Genomic DNA, 20,932 nt, shown 5'->3' with positions numbered 1-20,932 from the left:
ACATTTCGATTATCAAAATGGCCGTGTTTAAAACTATCCGCGTAATAAAAATACACACAGCCAACGCATACAATGGGAAAAAACGTTTATTTTCAGACACATACAGTACATTATTGAACAAAAAAGTGCAATATGCATTCAAACTACAGCAATGTACAGTACAAAAGATACTGCATACTTAAGTATAAAAAAAAACACATGGTTACAAAAAATGATGTAACCTATTGTGATCGTAGTTTTAAAAAGTGGATATTAGCATAAAGCCTAACAGCAATAAGCCCAACAACTCTCTCAAGTCTTTTTTCTGTTTCTCCCAAATGTGCAAAATGACGTGACAGCATTTTAGTACGATTGACATGATGTTGTACAGCTTTAATTTGATGACAGCCACACAGCTTTGGTTTTTCACATTTAAAAATGACTTTGTTGGCAATACTCAAGGATGACTTTTCGTATTCATAGCTTTACAAAAAAAGTTCACAGAACTGTGGTCAAAGAAAACGACAAAATTTCTGATATGAAATCATTGATGTGCATTACATTTGACAGATTTCAAGCCACACAGCATGGCTGCTCACTGCTTTCCCAAAGATCACTGAAAGAAATGATGAGGTGGTTAACATTGTTATTTTGGAAGATAGCTTGTTGTTTACCAGTCTAGATCATTACAAAAAAAGCAGTGCAAAGAAACAACACACTCAGAAATTCTTCCAATGTTTGTTGAAGACAGTGAAAAGCCAAGCTCTCTCCACATTTCATTCCACTCGCTCATTCAAGCTCACGCTTCATCACGCATCAATTTCAACACTATCTCAATTTGAGTGAGAAACGGCTCTGCACGAATTCAACATGAAGGCCAATGACATCCAAAACAAAACCTCCAAAAATCTGTAGTAAACTCTACAAATATTAAGACTTTCACAACTACGCTTTCAGAAAGAAAAAAATGGTTTCTCAAAGAACAAGTCTACTCTGTACCAGACTGATTTAAAAAAAAATGCAGATGGTTACAAGACATTGTTTCAGTACTTAAGAGTACCAGGTAAAAAGGGGCTGTGAATTGAAGGTCGTTCTTATCCTCTTGTCCTTCTATCTATAACGGTGTGCCTTTCTGGTCTCTTAACATAAGGCACTTGTTTATCCCAACCAAGTCAGAGGCAAACTAACTGATGGCTTCTCTTGTCAGATACAGCAATATGACAGTTTGGCAAACAAGGTGGCAAATAAGTGAATGCTCTCTCTCTCTCTTTATATATATATATATATATATATATATATATATATATATATATATATATATATATATATATATATATATATATATATATATATATATATATGTGTGTGTGTGTGTGTGTGTGTGTGTGTGTGTGTGTGTGTGTGTGTGTGTGTGTGTGTGTGTGTGTTCTTTTTGTTTCCACAACGTGTACAACCCTCCAACAGCGCTACGTGGTGAGAAACGAGGGGGAGCTAGTGCACCACCTAGCGTGTCAGCTTATAGGCTCTCCTGCTAGAGCTTTCTCTGGCGCGTGCAGGTCCTTGCAGGGTCGGGATTGAGCAGAGGCGGCAGGGGGCTCCCACTCCATGCCGTGATCTGGCTCCGGGGACAGCGAGAGGAGCAGAAGCGTACCTGCATCCGAGGAGCAGGCGGAACACAGGTCCTCGGAGGAAAGATTGAGGCTGTCCAACTTGGCCAGCGAGTTGGACCGTTTGAGCCGGGACGACACAGTCAGGCCCGCCAGACGCATCCGTGTCTCGATCTCCTGCGCCCGCTGACGTACCAGGCCGGGCTTTCCTCTCACGCTGCGCAGGCTGTCGCTGCTGGAGCTGCGCGTCAGTGTGGTGCCGTGAGGCGAAGAGGTTGGCGTGAGCATCCCTGAGCCCACCACCCCCAACAAGGCTTCATTGGTGAGGGGAACGACCAGAGGCTCTATCCGTACTTGGCACGGTGTCGATGATTTGATCAAGTCCCTAGGAAAGCTAGAGAACTCCTCCTCTTCCTCCTTGTGCTGAAAGTTCTTATTGGACATTTGACATGCGTGCAAAGGCTTCAGAGAGTGCAGGCTCTCTTGGCTCAAACCCGACAGTCTCTCCAGTCTCTCTGCGTGGCGCCGCACCACACCTGACCTCTGCAGCTCCACAAAGGTCTCCGGCTGGTTCAGGTGGCAAGCCATTGCAGGCGTCTCTCGGTCCAACTCCATTGTCATCAGCTCAGGGAGAATCTCCAAAGAGCCGCCGGTTGGCCTATTCTCACACTCCATGTTTACGTGCAATACATCACCACAGTCCTGCACCCCGACAACGTGAAGGGTTTCTGCCGGCTGACGTGGTACATCGGGGAGCGCCGCGGAACCAAAGGAAGCGCTGTTGGCACAGTTGGACAGAGACAACAGTGAACACTCGAGGTCTTTAGAAGATAGCAGTAACGGAGCACTTGGGATGTCAAGGGGACTGAGCTTAAGGCAAGGATCTGAAACTGAGTTTGGAGAAATGTCTTTCCGCTTGGAATTCAAATCCATCCGCGGAAATAAAGACACATCAGCTGCAAGGGTGGCAGCTTTTCCCTAAAAAGAAAAGAAAAATGAGTGCATGACCTATCGCAAATCAAAGCCGCGTGTTCATGTCTCCAAATACAAACTCACATTGAAGTTCTGGTGAGAGGTAAAAAGGTTGTTGTTGTTGTTGGAATTGTCATTCAGGGTTGCCAGGTCCATACCATTGCTGTCCGCATCCCCTTCAACTTCTACATCTTGCGACTGCTCCGCTACCCCACCTCCATCCCCGCCCCCGCCGTCATCTGGCTGCATTAGGACCTCCATGTCCGCCTCCTCCTTTTGCACGTCTTCTTCGTCCTCTTCCTCCACCGTGCTAAACTCCAGTCGCAGGCGCAACTCCTCCAAGGGCTCTGGGCCACGACCGCAGGTCTGGGCTGCGGTGCCCTCCGCTGCAGACCCAAAAGGGGGAAGCCCCAGACCCTCCCGCCCAAACGCCTCATCATCCAGCAGAGCATCTCGTTCAACATCCTCGATTTCAATGAAGACTTTCTCCATGCCAAGAAGAGGGGGGCCACGCACCGGTGTGGAGGGCTCACTGTCCAGCGCAGAGTCAGACAGCCTCCGGAAATAATAGTTGTTGTAGGCGGGGTCTATCTCCAGAGCTACTTTTCGGCAAGGGGAGGGGCATGCTGCGCCTTTAACGGGCAGCGGGTCGTCGCAGCAGGGAGACATGGCTGGTTCTGGGGTCAAGTGGTCCCCCTCTTCCTCGCCGCAGCACGTGGCCAAGACCGGCTGGCCCTCGGCCATCTCGCAGTCTGCGTCGGGATGCCACAGCTTGTTGTGACGCTGTTTACTGTTTGTAGACGCAAAGGAAAAGTCAGCCGGACACAGAACAAGTTAGGAAAACAATGTGACGATTTCAAGAGATGCCATATACCTGGCATCAAGGATGCCCTCATACTCTGCCAGCTGTCTCATAAAACTTGGGTTAGGTCGCGTGATGCTCCTCTTTTCCTTGACAAAGTTGTACGCCTTCTCAAGCGACCAGCCGTACTCTTTCATGGCGTAGGCGATGACTGTGGAGGCAGATCGGCTGACACCCATCTTACAGTGAACAAGACACTTGGAGTAGTTCTTCCTGGTGGAGAGAAGGTCAAAGTCATCCGTTAACAGTTTTTGGATGTCCATTATACACAAACACCACTCACTGAAAAGCTTGTCATTTCCAGAAGCGAAAAAAAAAAAAATGCAATATGACATTCACAGTTGAACTTAACTTGACCTTCTATGACCAATCGAACGCAAACGTCTACATGCTCAGCGCTTCCGTACTTTGAGTTACCCTCCTAATCATCGCCAAGTTTTGCAGAAGCCTGATAATGATCCTGATCATTTGAAGCGGGTGTTGGGGAAGGGTTACACTGAAAAGAGGCTGGAAAGGGGCTCTCAAGGATAGGACTTGGAGACCCTTGAAGTTGCCAAGTCGGGTCTGAAGACAAACACCAGAACTCACTTTGCTTTAACAATGAAGTTGTACGTGTCGTTCCAGTGAGCCAACAGGTCAGTGGCCTCTTCGTCATACACGCGTATGTTATGATAGCTGAATGTGCCTGGAAAAAAGTTGTCTATCTCCCTGGTAACATTGAGGATATAGCCCACCCTGAGGAAGAGAGATGAAGGTCATTCTTTGTTGCTCAGATCACATTGTCAAAATATTTTCTGTGTTTGATTATCACGGCCACTCTACAATATCAAATAAATCACCCTGTCTCTTGCAGTTCTTCCAAATTGGATGCATTCCATTCGGAGCCCTCCAAAGAAAGAATAAATATATCGGCAAGGTGAAGTACATTATTATTATTATTGTTATCCTTTCAGTCATTTTGCTGATCCAGCATGAGCCATCCTACCAGGTAGACATGGTCAAAGATGAGTGTGGCTTTGTCCATCTGGCCCAAAATCAACAGCATCTCATTGTCGATGAACTCTTTGAATTCCTTCAGGTTGCAGCTCATGTGCTGCTCCAACTCAGTACGAATCTGACAAAACAGTTACATCATTAACGCAACTCGTAGGCATCGTGGCTCTTCTTCACAACCGCAAAAACATTTTTCTACAATTTGACTTTTATTATTTGCCCTGGTTCAGAATAAGGTTGCATTTACTGCATTGAATGAATAGCAGAAACCAGCTTTTTAACACCATTTAAAAAGAGTTCAACTTTACACTGCCCAGAGGTGAAGGTTACTACACTGCTACATTGAAAATTGGGAAGCGGGAACACAAAAGCAGAATCAAAATAATCAAAATGCCCTCGTCTTAAATAAGAGTAACTATGTAAGTAAAATAAACACACAAAGAAATCGGGTTACCCCTGCGAGTCTTATTTACTTGTTTACATGTGACGTTCTCAAGATCCTGGCATGTCATGATGCTGCGAAGTTTGGCTCTGATAAGGCACTCTGTCCTCTCTCTCTCTGAAGGCCTATCAAAAGATTTATGTTGGCACTTAGAAGATGACGCGATTGCAAAACAATCACACACACGTTCAGCACAAAAGCTGAACAGTAAGAGCTTTCAGCACGTTCAGATTTTTAATGTAATGAAGGAATACTGACTTGTCGACAAACATAGTCGGCGAGTCTGGACGTGTGGATTCTAAGTCCTTCATGGTGTTCCATTCGTTGATGCAACTCTGCTCTGAAGCAATGCAGCTTTCATAGTAACCCATCCAAGTAAGAGCCATACCCCCGGGGAAATAGTTGTATCTACGGGACACCTCGCAAGCCTTGTGGAGCACCTGGAGTGCTGACCTAGTTTGAGGTAAAGATTACACAAGGCAGTTTAGGATGTTTTCATCCATACCACCCAACCAATCAAATAATTGCTACATTTGCATTCCAGCGCAAGTAATGTGCAAAATTCCCTCATTACCACCAGGTGGCATACTGCTGCAGACGGTAAACTAAAACGCATTTCTGGTTCAGATTGGTTCAAGATTTGTTGTGCTATGTCATGAAACCGTACTGGAGTTGATCGCCATTATGGCTCCAGAGGATTACTCACCACATAGCTTGCACCGACACAGGCTTGAAGACATGAGTCCGTCCTGCCGTATTCACAGTAAAGCCCCTACGGAGAAAAAAAAACAGATGGTGAGTCTACCAGCTGGAATGCCATACATGTTGTATTCAGTGTTGATTTGAAGGGAAATATTCCTGTGGATCTCACCCATCTCCATCCAGATGGATTTTACTGTCACTCCACAGAGGCAGCACCATTCCAATTGAACAGCTTTTGCTAACAGGAATATGAAAACATTATTTGAGATAATCAAATTATCAATAATTTGACTTTATTAAAGAAGCAAAAAGTTTGTGTGAATTAGCACAAAACGGGGAGCAACACTCCAAGTTCAAATTCAACCCATACACATGTCCAATGAGGATGTTATCTATGGTAACACAGTTTTACAGCTCTCATCTCACCAGTCTTTGTTAGTAAAGTCGATTCCCAGCAGGATGTTTTCCTCTGTGTCCTGCCGTCCATTGGTGTACACCACTACCATGTATCGTACACGATCTAACCATGCACTCTCCAGCCGCACGGCCTACCCGGGGACACACAATGTTACGTTGATTTCAAAGTCATATTACAGTTTTTTTTCAAGCACAGGGTGAGAACACTATTTACCACTACAACTATTTGTAGGGCTATCACGCCAAGTCACATGCAATCTCTGCATTGAAAATTGCCTAATTTATTATGTGTGTGTCTGTAATGGGCAGTCTAACCAGTATGTGTCTGTTTCACACTTACAAGTTTCCTATTGAGTTACACACTGCATGGAAACAATTGGTCATCCACTTAAAACCGTGCTGTTCAAACCTGCTCTCACAACTGATAATTACAAAAAACAAGTAGAGTATCTTTAGCAAACAATAAATGGCATTCTAATGAGTTGACAGTGTCAGTTAAGTCCCTGGCATGTAATGAATGTTTGTGTGCTGTATATTTTTGTTTAGTAGCTTACTACACTTGTATGGAGAATTCACAAATTTACAAAGTGCTCCACTTTTTCCACATTTCTATCTTACAGGCTTTTTAAAATTGATAACATTACCCCCCCAAATAAATAAATAAATCGCAATTCCGGTGTATCCTTTTTCCACTGATCATCCTTAAGATGTTTCCAAAGCTTACTGTAATTGGAGCACACCTGTGGTAAAGTCAGTGGATTGGACATGATCTGGAAAGCCACACACCCATCTACATAAGGTTCCACAGTTGCCAGTGCACATTGGAGCACAAACCAAGCATGATGTCAAAGAATTTGTCAGTAGAGGAACAGATCAAGGAATGGGCAGAAAATACATTCTGCTGTGGTCTACATCATTCCTAAATGAAAAATGTAAACTCAAGAGCCCTTTTTAGGAAGATGACCAAGAACTAGCTTACAAGAGGAGAGCCTTCCCTTCCAGAATGACAACACTCTGCAGTAATCCACAAGTGAGGGCTGTATATTACAATATACAAATGGAAGGCACTCATTGTCTTCTCAAAAGCTAAATGACAACGCACCAAGAGTTTGCAGTTTGTTTTGAATAAAGCATTCTAAACCTTGGATTGGGATGACACTTTGTCTTTCAACAGGACAACAACTCCAAGCACACGGAATGGAAGATGTCAAAGGAGTTGCATTTGAACAACTGTGAATTTCTAGTGGCCTAGCCAGAACCCAGTCTGGGATTTGAATGAGCAACTCTGGAGAAACCTGAAAATGGTTATCCACCAATGTTGCACATCCAACTTGACGGAGTGGAAGAGGCGCTGCAAATACAGTAGAAAAGACAAACTATCCAATGCCATACTTGTGGCATTCATTATTTTCAAAAAGACTTGAGGATGTATGCGCTACCAACGGTGCATCGACAAATTACTGTGAATACTTATGTAGATACTTGTGATTTCTTAGCCTGAACAAATTTTATTTTTTACAATGTTGTAAAATGGTGCTGTGCGTAGAATGTTGATGAAAACAACTACTGTACCGGCATTCTATTTTGGAAAAGGCCGTAACACAACATGTGGAAAAAGTGAAGTGCCGTGAATACTTTAGGGACGCCCTCTTTATTGTTTCTCACCAGTTTGATGCGGTCCTCTGAACGAAGAATGTTTATCATCACCTGAAGGTGTTGAGGTAAATCCCCTGTTTAAAAAAAAAAAAAAAGTCAACAATAATGTAAAACAGTTAATTCAACTAAACGTTAAAGAAGTCTAAGGATTATTAACGGTCCAATACTTCCCCAATAAAACATATACTTAAATACAGATGTTTTAATTCCTGAATTTGTTTCACAGTTTAAAATGAATAAAATCACAATAAGTCACACCCTTTGTTCCAAAACTCCTTACGACACATCAGTTGAACTGGATTGTGAAACTAAATGTTCAGGACAAACTGCAATGACAGACGGCTGTTGATGGGAGGCCAACATCGCTTTAAGTATGTTGACGAGCAAAGTTTGTCAGCTTGACAGGTATTCATTACAACCTTTGGTATACAATGGAGTGTACACAACTCGTAGACTACAATATAATGTAATCTCTTGCCTCAGGTCAAAATCTTGAAAAGAATATGCGTTTTGCACTGGGGTGTTAAAGTGTCAAAAGAGAACCGTATCAAACAAATCATTGTTGCATGTGCTGTAAGACGTACAAAAAAATGGATGGATGGTAATTACAGTGTTTAAGTTTCCTATTCACTTTTGACTGTTTAAATTATTTACTTGAAAACCATACATTTACAATGAAACATGAATACGGCGAAGAACTACGACAAAAAAGCATTAATGGCCACAGTTCACCTGGCTAAGAGACATACCAATATAGTATGTGCCTGTTCAATAATCAACAGTGTCAACCGATCGTAATCCAAGACATTAGCAGAAAATTCAGAGATCTGTGTATTGTTCACACTTTGTTTACAGCAAACGTTCAAACAAGCTGAAAGAGAACAAAATGTCAAGTAGGGCGGACAAACCTGTCACCTGCAACTAGTGATGCTATGTCTAACACCGAGGCTCCGAAGCATGCGCCAAACTCGAAAGGCTGGTTGTAGTGAAGCTGTGGGCCGGAGTTATTGAAGTTTGAACAACTTCACTGTTTCATTCCGACCGAGTCAGCTGACTACTTCGCTTTGAAAGGCGGAGCTCTATAACCGTGGCGCAAAAACCAGATGTGTTTAAGACGGCTGAAACACCGCATCATCTACTGTAAACGTATTTGTTGTTGGCCCTTTTGAGTAATGGGGCCAGTCAGGAAGCGTTCGCCTGTGAGAGCTTTTTTTCACATGATGCCACTGAATATGGTAAAAAGCGCACACTTTCCGCGTTAAATCAATCGGGAGGTATCTGGATGACGTCACCACCCTCAGGGAGATCTCGGACTAATCTTAGTTGTCCCTGTGGGAATTTGGTTTCAGTGGAGCTGCAAAAATGACAACAGTGGAAAACAACATCAACGCTGATCATAACAGCATGGGCCTGTAGCAGTAAAAACTCCGCCGAATTGAACATGGGTTGTCTGACATAATTTCATGCAGTAGGCATGATCATTTTATTGTACAAATGGGAACCTATGTACTTTCTTATTAGACAGCAACATCAACTGAGCCCGCCTGCTGTGCAAAAATTACTGTTTCTGTCAATAAAAAAAAAAAACCTGATTAAACAAGCATCGAAAACACTAAGCAAGATGTCAAGTAAGAAACAATCAGTAGACCAAACATAAACCAAAACAAATATGAATGACAAACAAGATTTCAAAGCATAATTTTCATTAGTTTTATTGTTGATTTGTCTGTGTAATACAGTATATACTAAGGAGTACAAATAAGGAATTCATAAAAGTTGCATTATAGCCATTTGACAAATTGCCACATTATAAATTGCTATGTCAATAAGAATTCTTATTTTTAGAAAATATGGGCATCACATTTGCGGGAGTTCATTTAAATCACAGGCGTCAAACTCAAGGCCCAGGGGCGAAATCCGGCCCGCCATGTCATTTTATGCAGCCCGCAAAAGCAAATCTTGCCAATTTCTATGATCCTTGCTAAACCTAGTTCCCAATTTTTTTTTTGTCATTTATAATAAATTATAAAGCTGAGGTTTTGCGATATTTGGGGGTTTGTTATGTTACAGTCTGTGAACAATAAATCAACAAACTGTTCTGCTTTACTTCTGACTTGAAAACTACTAAGCCATCAATTTGTTGTGTACAGTAGTAATACGATAAGACGATTTAAAATTGACTTGGTTTCCCCTTTCTATCATCCCAATGAGGGAGGTTGTAGCTACAAAATGGCCCGCAACAAAAATGAGTTTGACACCTTTGATTTAAATGATGAATCCAAATTCACAATGACATCTACTGCCAGTAGTAAAAGGGACAAATTTTCAGGTAGTGAATTACTTTTTGACACATGGTTCAAAAACGTCGAGAGCTTCAGAAAGCCTCATTTTGTCATCATTCAAGCAACCATGACTAATTGAGGATGAAATTCAGTTAATCATGATAACTACATAATAGGGATGAGAGGAGATCTCGTATGACAAGATTAAAACGCCACATTTCTCGCATAAGTGTCCCTATTTAATCTTTAGCATGACTTCTACAAAGTCTCTCCAGTGCACAGGATATCGACACTAACCTGGCTTAAATGTAGGGGGAAACATGCTAATTAGGTAGGCAACGTCAAGCCTATCTTTTCAGTCACAAACAGGTCTGTAGTGTTATATGGATTTAAGATGCAATTTCCTCGTTCAGCAAAATTGAAGAGCTCAAGAAGACTGACAAATGGATGGTTTAGGGAACCAGAATAAAATGCAGAAATATTGTTGGGATGTTTGTTGTGGTTTTGACTTCTCACCTGCATGTTTGTGGTGAGGATGTACTTTTTGGCCCTGTTGAGAGCTCCCTTGCTGAAGGAAAAGCGCTGCACCCTTCACCATAAAGAAGCTCTCACTTAGGCTGGAAAACACAAAAGAGACAATTGACATAATTATGATAATGATACAGATCAATCAGCGTGCAGCGTTCATACACCTTTCCCATCTCGGGACTTTTAGAATATTTTGCCATGGACTAGCCTTTCCCAACAAGCAAGTCTTTTTGACGCAGGTTGGTTATATTTATTGTTGCAAAAGAGCTGACTGTTGTGCAAAATGGTGTCAAAATGAAGGTGATTTGAATTAAGTTTTAAATATTTAAGTGTTAGGTGAGTATTTATGTGAGTACATTTTGTGATCATTCAGCAGAAGAAAAATAATCTTCTAATCCAATCGGATCATAATATGTAAAATGTATCATATAACTGAAGTGTGGAACCTCGCGGCCTACTGTTATTAAAATATTACTTAGAATATACAGTACATACCAAGAATATAATAAACATTTTACCAGAAACTCCACCAGATCAAAAAACTAAAAATGCTTTTTAAAAACGCTTGCCTTTTAAGAAAGAAGCCATTTAAAGAGGGTCCCTAAAGTAAAAGAATATTTTAAACATAATTAATTGTTCTGTGCTGGTGGTGAAATGACAACCTAGCTGAGTGAAGAAGTCTTTAAAACTTTAACAGTCCTGTTTACTTGTTTTCTCTAAGCTTTGGCCCAATGCAGTACAGCACAAAACCGATTGGCATTACAAGTTCCAAATTCACATTATGATTGACATTATTATCTTTGATGACATTATCATTATGGCAACTGAGTAAAAATTAACTGTTCACACATGGCGATAAAATCCAAAGGTTTTGCGGGCTTGGTCAAAAAATATGACCAGAGAATACAAAAATAGTGAAGTGATTCCTCCGGATTGACTTCAGTCATTCCATTTCTTTGAAAATAAATGTGAGTGCATTCACCCTTGGACTTGGCAGAAGGATGGTGCCTGCCTTCTTTGCACACAAACTATGACATCATTAGGAAAGTTCAAAACTGTTGAACAACAGGTATGCACTGTACTTCAGGTTACTAGGGAGACTACAAAAAGAAAAATGTTTTTCTTAATCACTGTTGAACAGGTAGTCATTCACAGCTTTAAAAAAAAAACTGTTAATGAACAAATTCAATGAATTGACTGCTTTCAATGAAAGCCCACTGAGATGCTTGAGTAGCTTCATAAGTCTACGACGTGGCGAGATTCAGGCAAATTCATGCTTTGAATCGGTTCTGGAGCCTCACTAACCCTATTTCAGTGAACACCATCAATGAACAGATGTCTAAATTTATGTATCAGTGAGAATCGTGCCCACTCTGTACCAATTACCAGAAATAATAATATTAAGTGTCTTAATGCACACTGAAGTCATTAAATGTCATTGCTGAGGAAAAGGACAAGATGTGATTGCCTCTAGTATTTTCAAAATAATTATCTTTAATAATGATCTAACATGCATATAATGACTAACAACTGAATATAATTGTGCCAACAGGCTAATAATACAGGAACTAAAAATGCTGTAACAAATAATAGCTGATCAATTGATTATAACTCACTGATAGAGTTAAATGGCACTATATTGTGGTAGCCCATGTGTTATGTCAGCAAAGTTAAGATTCAGCAACCATCATGATCAGAAATGTAAATGATCAAAACATGCTTTCTGGGCAGAATGTCAAAAGCAGTAAAAAAGTCGGAACATTTTCAACAGGACAATTGACAAAAATAACATTGTTTACAGTTGCTTACTTGGGCTGAATTTTAGCAAAAGAATCCAAAGATTTTCATTTAACTACAAGATCAATTTTTTTTTTTTTTTTACACAAATTCTGTACACTAGTGCAGTGTCTAAACGCACAGACAAGCAGGTCGGCACCAAGTAGACCATTTTACAAGAACAATAGACTTCCTTTTGTGAGGCTCACAATACATTCCCTCCGCCCTCAGCACCACAGAAAAAAAAAGTTCCACAGAAACAAAGCACGTGGGTGGACACTTTTCAATTGAGACCTTTTGTCCCAGTGTGGTGGATTTAGTTTTAGGCTGTTGAATAAGTGAGATTTACAAGTGTCAGGGCAACTCAGGCAATAATAGATCAATATTTGGCTATAAAGGCAACCGCCAGAGCCGAAAAGGAGACAAACAGATGCTTTCTGCTCAGTATGGTGAACAAATTCCGGCTGCTCATTTCAACGGCGAACTCAACACAAAGGTCACAGGATTTAGCGCAGGATAGCTTCAGCTCATCCACAAGCACTCATTAGAATAACTGTGTATAAAGTATCAAAGAAAACATCGGACCATGTGAAAAAGCTTCACAGGATTCCACAACGTTCCTCTGAAGTCATCCTATGTGTGGGACCTCATCTCACCTACTTGTTCATAGAAATTTCATTTTTCTTGTTATTTATTAAGTCTTAAAATCTATCTTTCTATTGTGGTCTTTCACTATGTGACCTACAGTTGTATACGAATCTGTATTTATCCTGTTGGGCACGTGTAACTACAGCTAATATGTGCTTTTTGAAAGTTTTATGTCTTTACATATTAACATGGCTCCAAGAGCAAAACAGAAAACTGCAGTTTTCTGAGGTAGATCTGTTACATAGTGACAGAAACATCATGTAAATTCAATGATTGATGACTGTTTTCTGGACAGCATGACATCATTCAAACAAGATTGACTAATGTATTGAATTTGAAGGCAGGGAATGAAACTTAAGGGAACATAATTACCGTGTCTTCTAAGTATTTTTGCTGTCGTTAGAAAGGAGCCAGTGATGTTAGTTCCCAGTCTAAAAGAGCCTTAACTTCACTCACATGCGCTGCACCTCACTATGGGTCAACATGGCATTCTCCACAAAATAAGGTAGCCTCTTCACAGCCTCCTGAAAGGCTTCTACAAACAGATGCATTCTGTTGAATTCACAATCCACTTCCTCCTCTCCGGCTTTCAGAAAACAAGAGCCTTAAAGGAGCGCTGCTTCCGAGTCTTGACCCGCTCGCTCCACTGAGTGACGGATTGACAGACAGCCTTGACTCATCCACTCTGCTCCATGCCATTTAAGATTCCACTGCTTCTGGTACTCCCTCCCTTCCTCTGAGCGTCTGTGTGCGCCTCTCAGACTGAATCGACACGCTGCAGTCTCCACCCACCCGCCGCCTGAGACTAACATAACCATGCTTGTCTAATTTGTCTATGCTGGCTCTCACAGCTCATGAGAAAAGCAAATCAGAAGCCCTGCAGACGGCATACCCAATATCATCGCATCTATTTTCCCATCCTTGAACTTTAAATGTGTACAGTAGAATTCCTCTACATCGAAATCGTATTTGCAGTCAGAAATTTTTCACAATAGCACTTTTTCACTTTTCACGATAGCAAATCTGTTTCGAAAGTAACCATAAAAAAGAAAACGTGTTGCGCAATCCACAATCTGACTGAAGTTAAAAAAAAACATCCAACATTAAAAAAAAGGAAAAAGAAAGAAAGAAATTGCTAAATCTACAATAAGCATTCATTTTCATACTTCCATCAATTTCTTGCATAATGTCTTTCACTTTGCTTCATCCATCTTTCATTTTTAATACTTTTCTCATGTCTTCAAGCATTAAGCTTGGTTTAATCTTCACGCGTCTGCAAATTCCGCGCGTCAAATGTCGTTATTTTGGCCACCACGCCCCTCCACGCGGAGTCCAAGCGGACCAAATTTTCCGCAGCCTGTATCTTCCAGAATTTCTTTACAAGCGGACAACATGGCGGACGAACTATTGCTTATGGAAGTTTGGCGGGACAAACACCTTTATGATTCGTCTGTAAAAGAATAACAAGATAAAAACACAGTAAAAAACTCCTGGCGAGCACCACGTTGGGTACAGATAAAAAGCCTGTTTAAAAACACTTGAAAGAATTTAGATCGTTATGATTCGTCTGTAAAAGAATAACATGATATAAACACAGTAAAAAACTCCTGGCGAGCACCACGTTGGGTACAGATAAAAAGCCTGTTTAAAAACACTTGAAAGAATTTAGATCGTTTGAATCTACTGGGGTAGTCTCCAGCACTCTGCGACCCTCTTGTGGATAAGCGGGCGGGCGGGTGGTTGGGTGGGGTTTGGGTGGGTGGGTGGATGGATGGATGGATGGATGGATGGATGGATGGATGGATGGATGGATGGATGGATGGATGGATGGATGGATGGATGGATGGATGGATGGATGGTTTTGTGACCAGCCCACTTTGAACCATATCATGTAGGTGGAGGCAGCCACACTATGAGAAGTGGAGCTTCAGTAAACAAGAAGTTTCACTCCCTGGTTAGAAATATCTGAAAACTTACATGAAATAAGAAATTAAATTGCCAATGTGCCAAATTTAATTTATACGAATACATTTCACCGTGGAAGATTTAAAATACTCTATAATGATGTGGGCCTTTTGAACAAAGGTAAGTATATTAAGTACAGTATTTAAAAAATGTCATGTGACAAAGTATATGTAGTAGCCAATGCATAATGACCATGATTTGTATTATTACCGAATAAGGTAAAACATGTTTCTGGTTTGAACAAGAACTGACATTTTTTTGTTATTTCGGGAACGTTGATGCTTGTTAAGTTTTTTTTTTTTTTTCCCCCAGATTCAGAATAAGCTATAACCTGTATAAGCTCGTGTAAAAAAGTTGACATTTGCTGAAAGTAGATTTTAATTTGATAATGTTAAAAAGGACATTACATGTATGCAAAAAGGTATACATAGTTATATAATTTTCATAGATAACTATCACATTTATTGTCACCACAGAGTGGGAGGGCGGGAAATATTTTCTTTTATATTTGCAGATGTATCTTCTCAATTTGCATATGGTCATTTCTTATGACGTAAGCTTGTAAAGATTGAGAGTGACTCAGGTCAAGATATGATTTTGCCAAGTATTTTACTATAACAAGATCTGTCTAGTGGCTCACACAATAATCATTTCACATTGGGTTGAAAGAAGACAGCTTGGATTTTATGTGAACATTATTTTGTTCAACCCGGATAGGCCAGAAGCTCCAATAGTGCCATTAGGTCCATACCATGGATACGTGAGCACATTGGCAGGGTATCAAAACACATTAATACTCTGGTGATGAAAACAAACAAACAAAACAAAAAACGGCATACTATGGCGCTTAAAAAGACCGTGTTATGGAAATGTCAACGTTTTGGATCTTATGACCATGTCACAAGGTTAATTTCTCACTCTAAAACCTCCCAAAGTGTTATTTTCTTACATTGATGCATTTCAAAGACTTCCTTGCCTATTCTGCGCTCTCAGCACCGGCCCCACCCCAGTAGCTTCCAAGGGACGCGTCTACTTAGTAAGTCACATGTAGGAGGAACACCCTTGTAGTGCCTCTACGCCCCAGTACCGCCCGTGTGAGAGGAAATATAAGCCAACTGAGTTTGAAATGTCTGACTGTGTTTGAACGTACCATGCACACCACATAGGTAGCAGCTTGCGCTGGAGACTTGTGCCATATCATACAATGACAGGATAAATGACAGGTGGTTTCTTACTGTCCTTAATCAGCAACTGAATATGCCTTTTTTATGGCGATGTGTTCATGCTGGTAGCTCTGTGATATGAAGGCAAATAAAATGAAGTTGCGAGGAAGATCAGGCTAACCTTTCCATCAACACAGCTGCAAAGTCCAAATTCAAAATAAAAGCCTTGTCCATCTATTAAATTATCATCCAAGTAATAGTTTGTGTTTATTTTGAAATTGGCCATTGCAGCACACTGTTGGCATGTGACGTGATGTTGTTGCTTCTTCCTTGGTAGGTCTTTTTTTCATGGTATTACTGTCACATCCAAGTACGCTCAGCTTAAAAAATGTACTCGCAATGTGCAACTGGAAAAAAAAATTCGCCAGCACACAATGTAAAGCAGGCTGGTGTCAAGCCCTGCATTCTATCCTGTTGCTCTGATTTCAAACGGCTAAAGCATATCGTTACGTTTTAAAAAAAATAACATTGCTTTGTAAATAGTTGAGCTAATTTTATCCTCTCCCAAAACCCTTCAGTAATGTCTTCAAATTGACACTAATTTCTTCACTGACGCCAACTCGTGTTGTCATTGCAGAGCTCATTAAATACCTCAGCAACCCATTTCAACACAGTTATTAATAGGAATCAAGTATCATGTCAAAAAAACAACACAAAACTTACACCCCTTTTACACTTCCTCTTAAAGCCTCCTTTTTTTCCGTGTTGTTTTTCTGAATAAACGATAATGATATGGAATGGAGGAACAATGTCGACCCAACACAAAGTATGAGAAGTGAGAAGATGCATGCCCACATGGTGCGTGAAGAACTTTGCTCACATCTTCAAGCATATAATTATTAGACTGCGAGTGCACAGGTGGATAAATCCTGAATCCTTTATCGACTCTGATGTGTCCATTTTTCTGTGTTTTAATGCATAGGTTCACACTGCAGCCTGAAGTGATCCCATTCACATTTTTTAATGGCAGACTGAATGACACAAATATGATTTTTTTTTTCTTCATTCATGCCACTTGGGTATGTGGTCCTGAATCTGATCCATAGCCAATCTTTTGTCACGTGACATCATGGTGTCCTCAATACACAGGCGGGAGGACAGGTTTGGGCCGTTCAGAGTTCACTTACAGGTTGCATTTATTTGGAAATGTGAACGACCTCATTAAAACGATCGAATTTCACAAAAAAAAAAATTAAATAGAATATTAAGTCCTGCAGTGTGAACCTAGCCAATGTGAAAGTGGCTTCAGGTGCATGTTACCTTTGATTCATCCGCCGCTCATCTTCACTCCCTAAGTCCTGAAATGCAGCAAAGATAATATCTTGATTATAGTGTGCAATTTTAAATAGTATAAAGAATACATGAAAACCTAAACAAAAAGATATTAGACAAAACTTATTTTTGGTCCAGGGACTTAAACTTGATGTTAGTTGGTCTTGTCTTGGAGTTGTCATGATGCTAAATTATTTCCTGTCACAATTCTTCATTCTGCGGTTTAATATATCATCATAGAGTATAGTAAATTCATCAGAGATGGGTAGTAATTTGTGAAATGTACTCATCTTTTTGCGATAAAATAATTATGGGATTAAAATAATAATGCAAAATTTCAAATGTACAAAATCGTACAAGTATTATTTAGGTCTGTGATGAAGAATGATTTTAATAGTCAATGTATCTGCTGATTAATCTGACTCTCATTTAAAAAGCATTGATATGATCTGATTAGCATTTGATTTTAAACCCTTTATTCAGAAATCAGACATTATTTCAAATTAATCAATGTATGCAATCACAAAAATCAATTTAATGTTGTGAGGGTGAACTTTCAAGAATTTGCACACGTTTTAAATTGTGAAGATCTCTAAAAAAGTAAGAGAGTTTCAATATATTTATTGATTAATTTGACAATCAAATTGTTGTCAATTGATTCATTGCTGCACCTGCAGTTATTTAAGAATGTGGTTAGCAAATTGTGCAGGTGGACCTTTTGGACTGGCATTCGGGCAGGTGCGGGTATATGCATATGAAAAGGGTATGATTCTTTATGTGAAATGTTGTTTTGCAGAGATAACACTTTTCAATTCGTATCCCATGCTGTGGAACTCCAACTAGTGTGAACCAAGCCGAAAACACGAGCTGTACAGCATTAGCATGTGTCACACTTCTGTTTATGTTCTCTTTTCCTGCAGTAGTACTCCACCACTCCACCCACCCCTTGTCGAGTCCATGACATCATAGCTGCAGCAGCTTTTACTGTTCCATGTCAGCGGACATCTGCAGGCTGCACCAACGACTACAGATGCCTTTTTAAATTACCAAAACTAAATGATGTAAAAGTGAGGACTGCTGCGCAAATACATTCAACTATAATCTTATTACTTTGATATTATTACAAGGTTTTATTTATACACCGCTTTGTGTTGATTTAAGATAGCTGTAGCGAAAACATCCATGCCATTTTTAATCAAAAAGCTGATATTGTAACGAGTGAGCAACCATACACTGAGAATCACAAATGATTATGATACAACACAAATCCGACAATTGGAAGGTATTTCAAACGTGTGCGATTACCGCTTTAGTATTAAAGAGTGCGCGATAGTGAGAGATTTGGGGAAACTTGAATGCGTACATTATAATAAACACTCCCAAATTAATACATCTCAATACGAGTCAGTGCAGTCGGACATTTTTCAGTATTGGTAGTTGCTAAACTTGGTAGTTAGCGCCCCCATCCGATTGTAACGGGAAGGTAACGGGCAACAACTGGAACAAAATGAACGGGGAAGTGTCTGTCATTCTAAGTCAAAGATAAATGCAGTCAACCACGCAAGCCCTCTCAAAAATGATACAACAAAGCCACCTTGACACATTTCTGGTTACTTCTCCAATAGATCGATTTGATCAATTTGTGGAATCCAAACAGCGATGTGCCTAACCAAGCCATCAAATAATCACAAGCGTCTGACCAGCGGTAATATGAAATGTCAAACATTGAATGAAGGCTCGCTTAAAGAGAAAATGCTTGCTTTTCGTGTGTTATTAACGGTGTGCCGGGGAGACTGTTTGATCAAATTGAATCAAAATGTCATTTTCACGGCTAGCCAGTCACGTCACGAACTAGCTAGCGTTAGCTACTGTCCAGCGCAAGCTAATCGTTGTTATCTAGATATCATTAACCGCGTAAGCAAATGTACTGGAAGCACGGGTTCGCTTGCCACTTAACTCGGCTAAAAAGTAACAAATGGTAGGCTACAAATGGCTTCGGCTTCCGTCAAAAGACGCTTTCCTCCGGCAATATCAGCCCTTATTAGCATCTCCACATAAACAGCACGACACACCGGAGCGTTCGGATTTGTTTTTGTTTGATTTTGTGCGTGTGTGTTTTTAATATACATCCACCCTCCTCCTCGCCAAGACAAACAGACCTCGCCCGCAGCGGTGGTCGCGGTGCTGGCACTGGACGCGGCGCTGGGGGTCGGGGACCGCTGCAGAGTGACTAACGCCATGGCTGGAAGCGGAAGATGCACCGGCGGCCGTTGTGGCCTGGTGAGCTGCCTGCTAGTGCTACCTAGCTAGCTGGTCGGCTAGCAACGATCCGCCTGGCGCCTGGTGAATGAACAGATGGACACAGCGAGGGAGGGAAGGAGGGTAGTGCGTTCTCACCCACCTCGCGTCATGACATTTTCCATTGATTGGGGAAGTAATGTACACCACTGTCTGAATTTGCGCACTTGATTCGAAGATGTAACAGACACATTGCTTAGATGACATGAAATGGAAATAACACTTACATGAATATATAACAAAGTGTGATCAATGGAATTTTATACTGAAATATGTTTATTACATTTCAATTGATGAATGCGTCACCAGGTCAGGTGTTCTGAATATACTGTACTCACTTTTTACAGTATACTAACTAAATACTTAGTATGAGTGAGGATTTCTGGGGACTATCCAGCCATGGTGGCCAATTTTTCACTCAGAAACTCTTGATTTTTATTATGGAAAGTAGTATAAACTTGCATGTTGGTGCATCTGTTTTGAATAAATGGGTGATGTAAATAGATACATCATTTCTCCAAAACAAAATCCTACGAGGGTCGGAGGCTATCTGATCAGATATCTCTCCAAGTCCGGTCCTCGGAAGCCGCTGTCCAAACTGCTTTTGAAATTAGCCTCCTCCAACACACAACAAGCTTTGCAGAAACCTGATAACCATCCTGATTGTTTGAAAGGTAAGGTGTATCGGAGGAGGGTTACTACCAAAACAAGCCGGATACATGCTCACCAGGACCGGCCTTACCTTCGTTCAGACTGCAGGCATATCTGATTCCATTCAGAGTTGTCATCAAATCCCATTTTTAAAGCTGACTGTCCACACTGTTTTTAGCCAAGTCCAGATGGGATGTGGCTGGGCCACATTACTGACCCAGCTGACAAGTTGCTGTAGTAACAACCTCAGAGTGGAGGCGTTGTGCAGCACTTGTAGTGTTTGATGTCATGTAATTGCAACGGCAACTACAGAGGCGCATTCAAAAATTTCCTTTCACGCCGACGTACTACAGTGACAGTGGGTGTTTACAATAGAATAGAATACTTTTGGAAATATACGACGTGGTCGTGCAGCTCAAATTAGTGCATATTAAATAAATATGAATAATAAATCGAATAAATATTCTACAATAAAAATGATACCTTCACCGAGTGCAATTGTTATTTTCAGAGTTTTAATATATATATATATATATATATATATATATATATATATATATATATATATATATATATATATATATATATATATATATATATATATATATATATATATATATATATATATTGATTATTGGTAGATTGGATATCTCTTCAGA

At 40.5% G+C, this 20,932-nt stretch overlaps 2 protein-coding genes across 5 annotated transcripts in view; one reads left to right on the top strand and one right to left on the bottom strand.

The window, feature by feature from the left end:
* Positions 1–1,332: 1,332 nt before the first annotated feature.
* Positions 1,333–19,746, bottom strand: ssh1a (slingshot protein phosphatase 1a). Of its 2 annotated transcripts, XM_088434496.1 has the most exons (15): positions 19,484–19,746; positions 17,313–17,350; positions 10,429–10,529; positions 7,640–7,704; positions 5,984–6,105; positions 5,727–5,795; positions 5,562–5,627; positions 5,114–5,308; positions 4,887–4,980; positions 4,406–4,534; positions 4,260–4,306; positions 4,009–4,155; positions 3,433–3,633; positions 2,643–3,348; positions 1,333–2,564 (listed from the first exon to the last, which is right to left on the bottom strand). In XM_088434496.1, exons 1-15 carry the CDS (start codon positions 19,562–19,564, stop codon positions 1,491–1,493), a joined length of 3,135 nt encoding a protein of 1,044 aa, XP_088290622.1. In that variant the 5' UTR covers positions 19,565–19,746; the 3' UTR covers positions 1,333–1,490. The 2 variants fall into 2 exon arrangements, with proteins under 2 accessions (XP_088290622.1, XP_088290631.1); XM_088434505.1 differs by lacking the exons at positions 17,313–17,350; positions 19,484–19,746 and adding an exon at positions 13,237–13,584 and having other exon boundaries at positions 1,334–2,564.
* The window catches only part of LOC148429860 (D-amino-acid oxidase-like), a 12,525-nt gene continuing 10,412 nt past the window's right edge, over positions 18,820–20,932 (top strand). The window contains exons 1-2 of one of the 3 annotated variants that reach the window (XM_088434615.1): positions 18,820–19,029; positions 19,474–19,604. In XM_088434615.1, coding sequence (XP_088290741.1) covers positions 19,580–19,604 — 25 coding nt within the window. In that variant the 5' untranslated portion in view covers positions 18,820–19,029; positions 19,474–19,579. Of the gene's footprint in view, positions 19,030–19,203; positions 19,303–19,473; positions 19,605–20,932 lie in introns of those variants that run through there. The other 2 variants (XM_088434591.1, XM_088434599.1) reach the window with 2 other exon arrangements.

This window comes from Hippichthys cyanospilos, chromosome 1, assembly GCF_059441005.1.
Source record: "Hippichthys cyanospilos isolate Australia breed blue-spotted pipefish chromosome 1, RoL_Hcya_1.0, whole genome shotgun sequence".
Taxonomy (NCBI): domain Eukaryota; kingdom Metazoa; phylum Chordata; class Actinopteri; order Syngnathiformes; family Syngnathidae; genus Hippichthys; species Hippichthys cyanospilos.
This window is presented reverse-complemented; position numbering and strand designations above follow the sequence as displayed.

Coding starts and splice junctions, on each gene's coding strand:
- ssh1a (XM_088434496.1), bottom strand. CDS start 19,564: ATGGCGTTAGTCACTCTGCAGCGGTCCCCGACCCCCAGCGCCGCGTCC. Junction 5,796..5,983: donor GACTTTACTAACAAAGACTG/GTGAGATGAGAG, acceptor TATTCCTGTTAG/CAAAAGCTGTTCAATTGGAA. Junction 4,535..4,886: donor AGAACGTCACATGTAAACAA/GTAAATAAGACT, acceptor CTGTTTTGTCAG/ATTCGTACTGAGTTGGAGCA.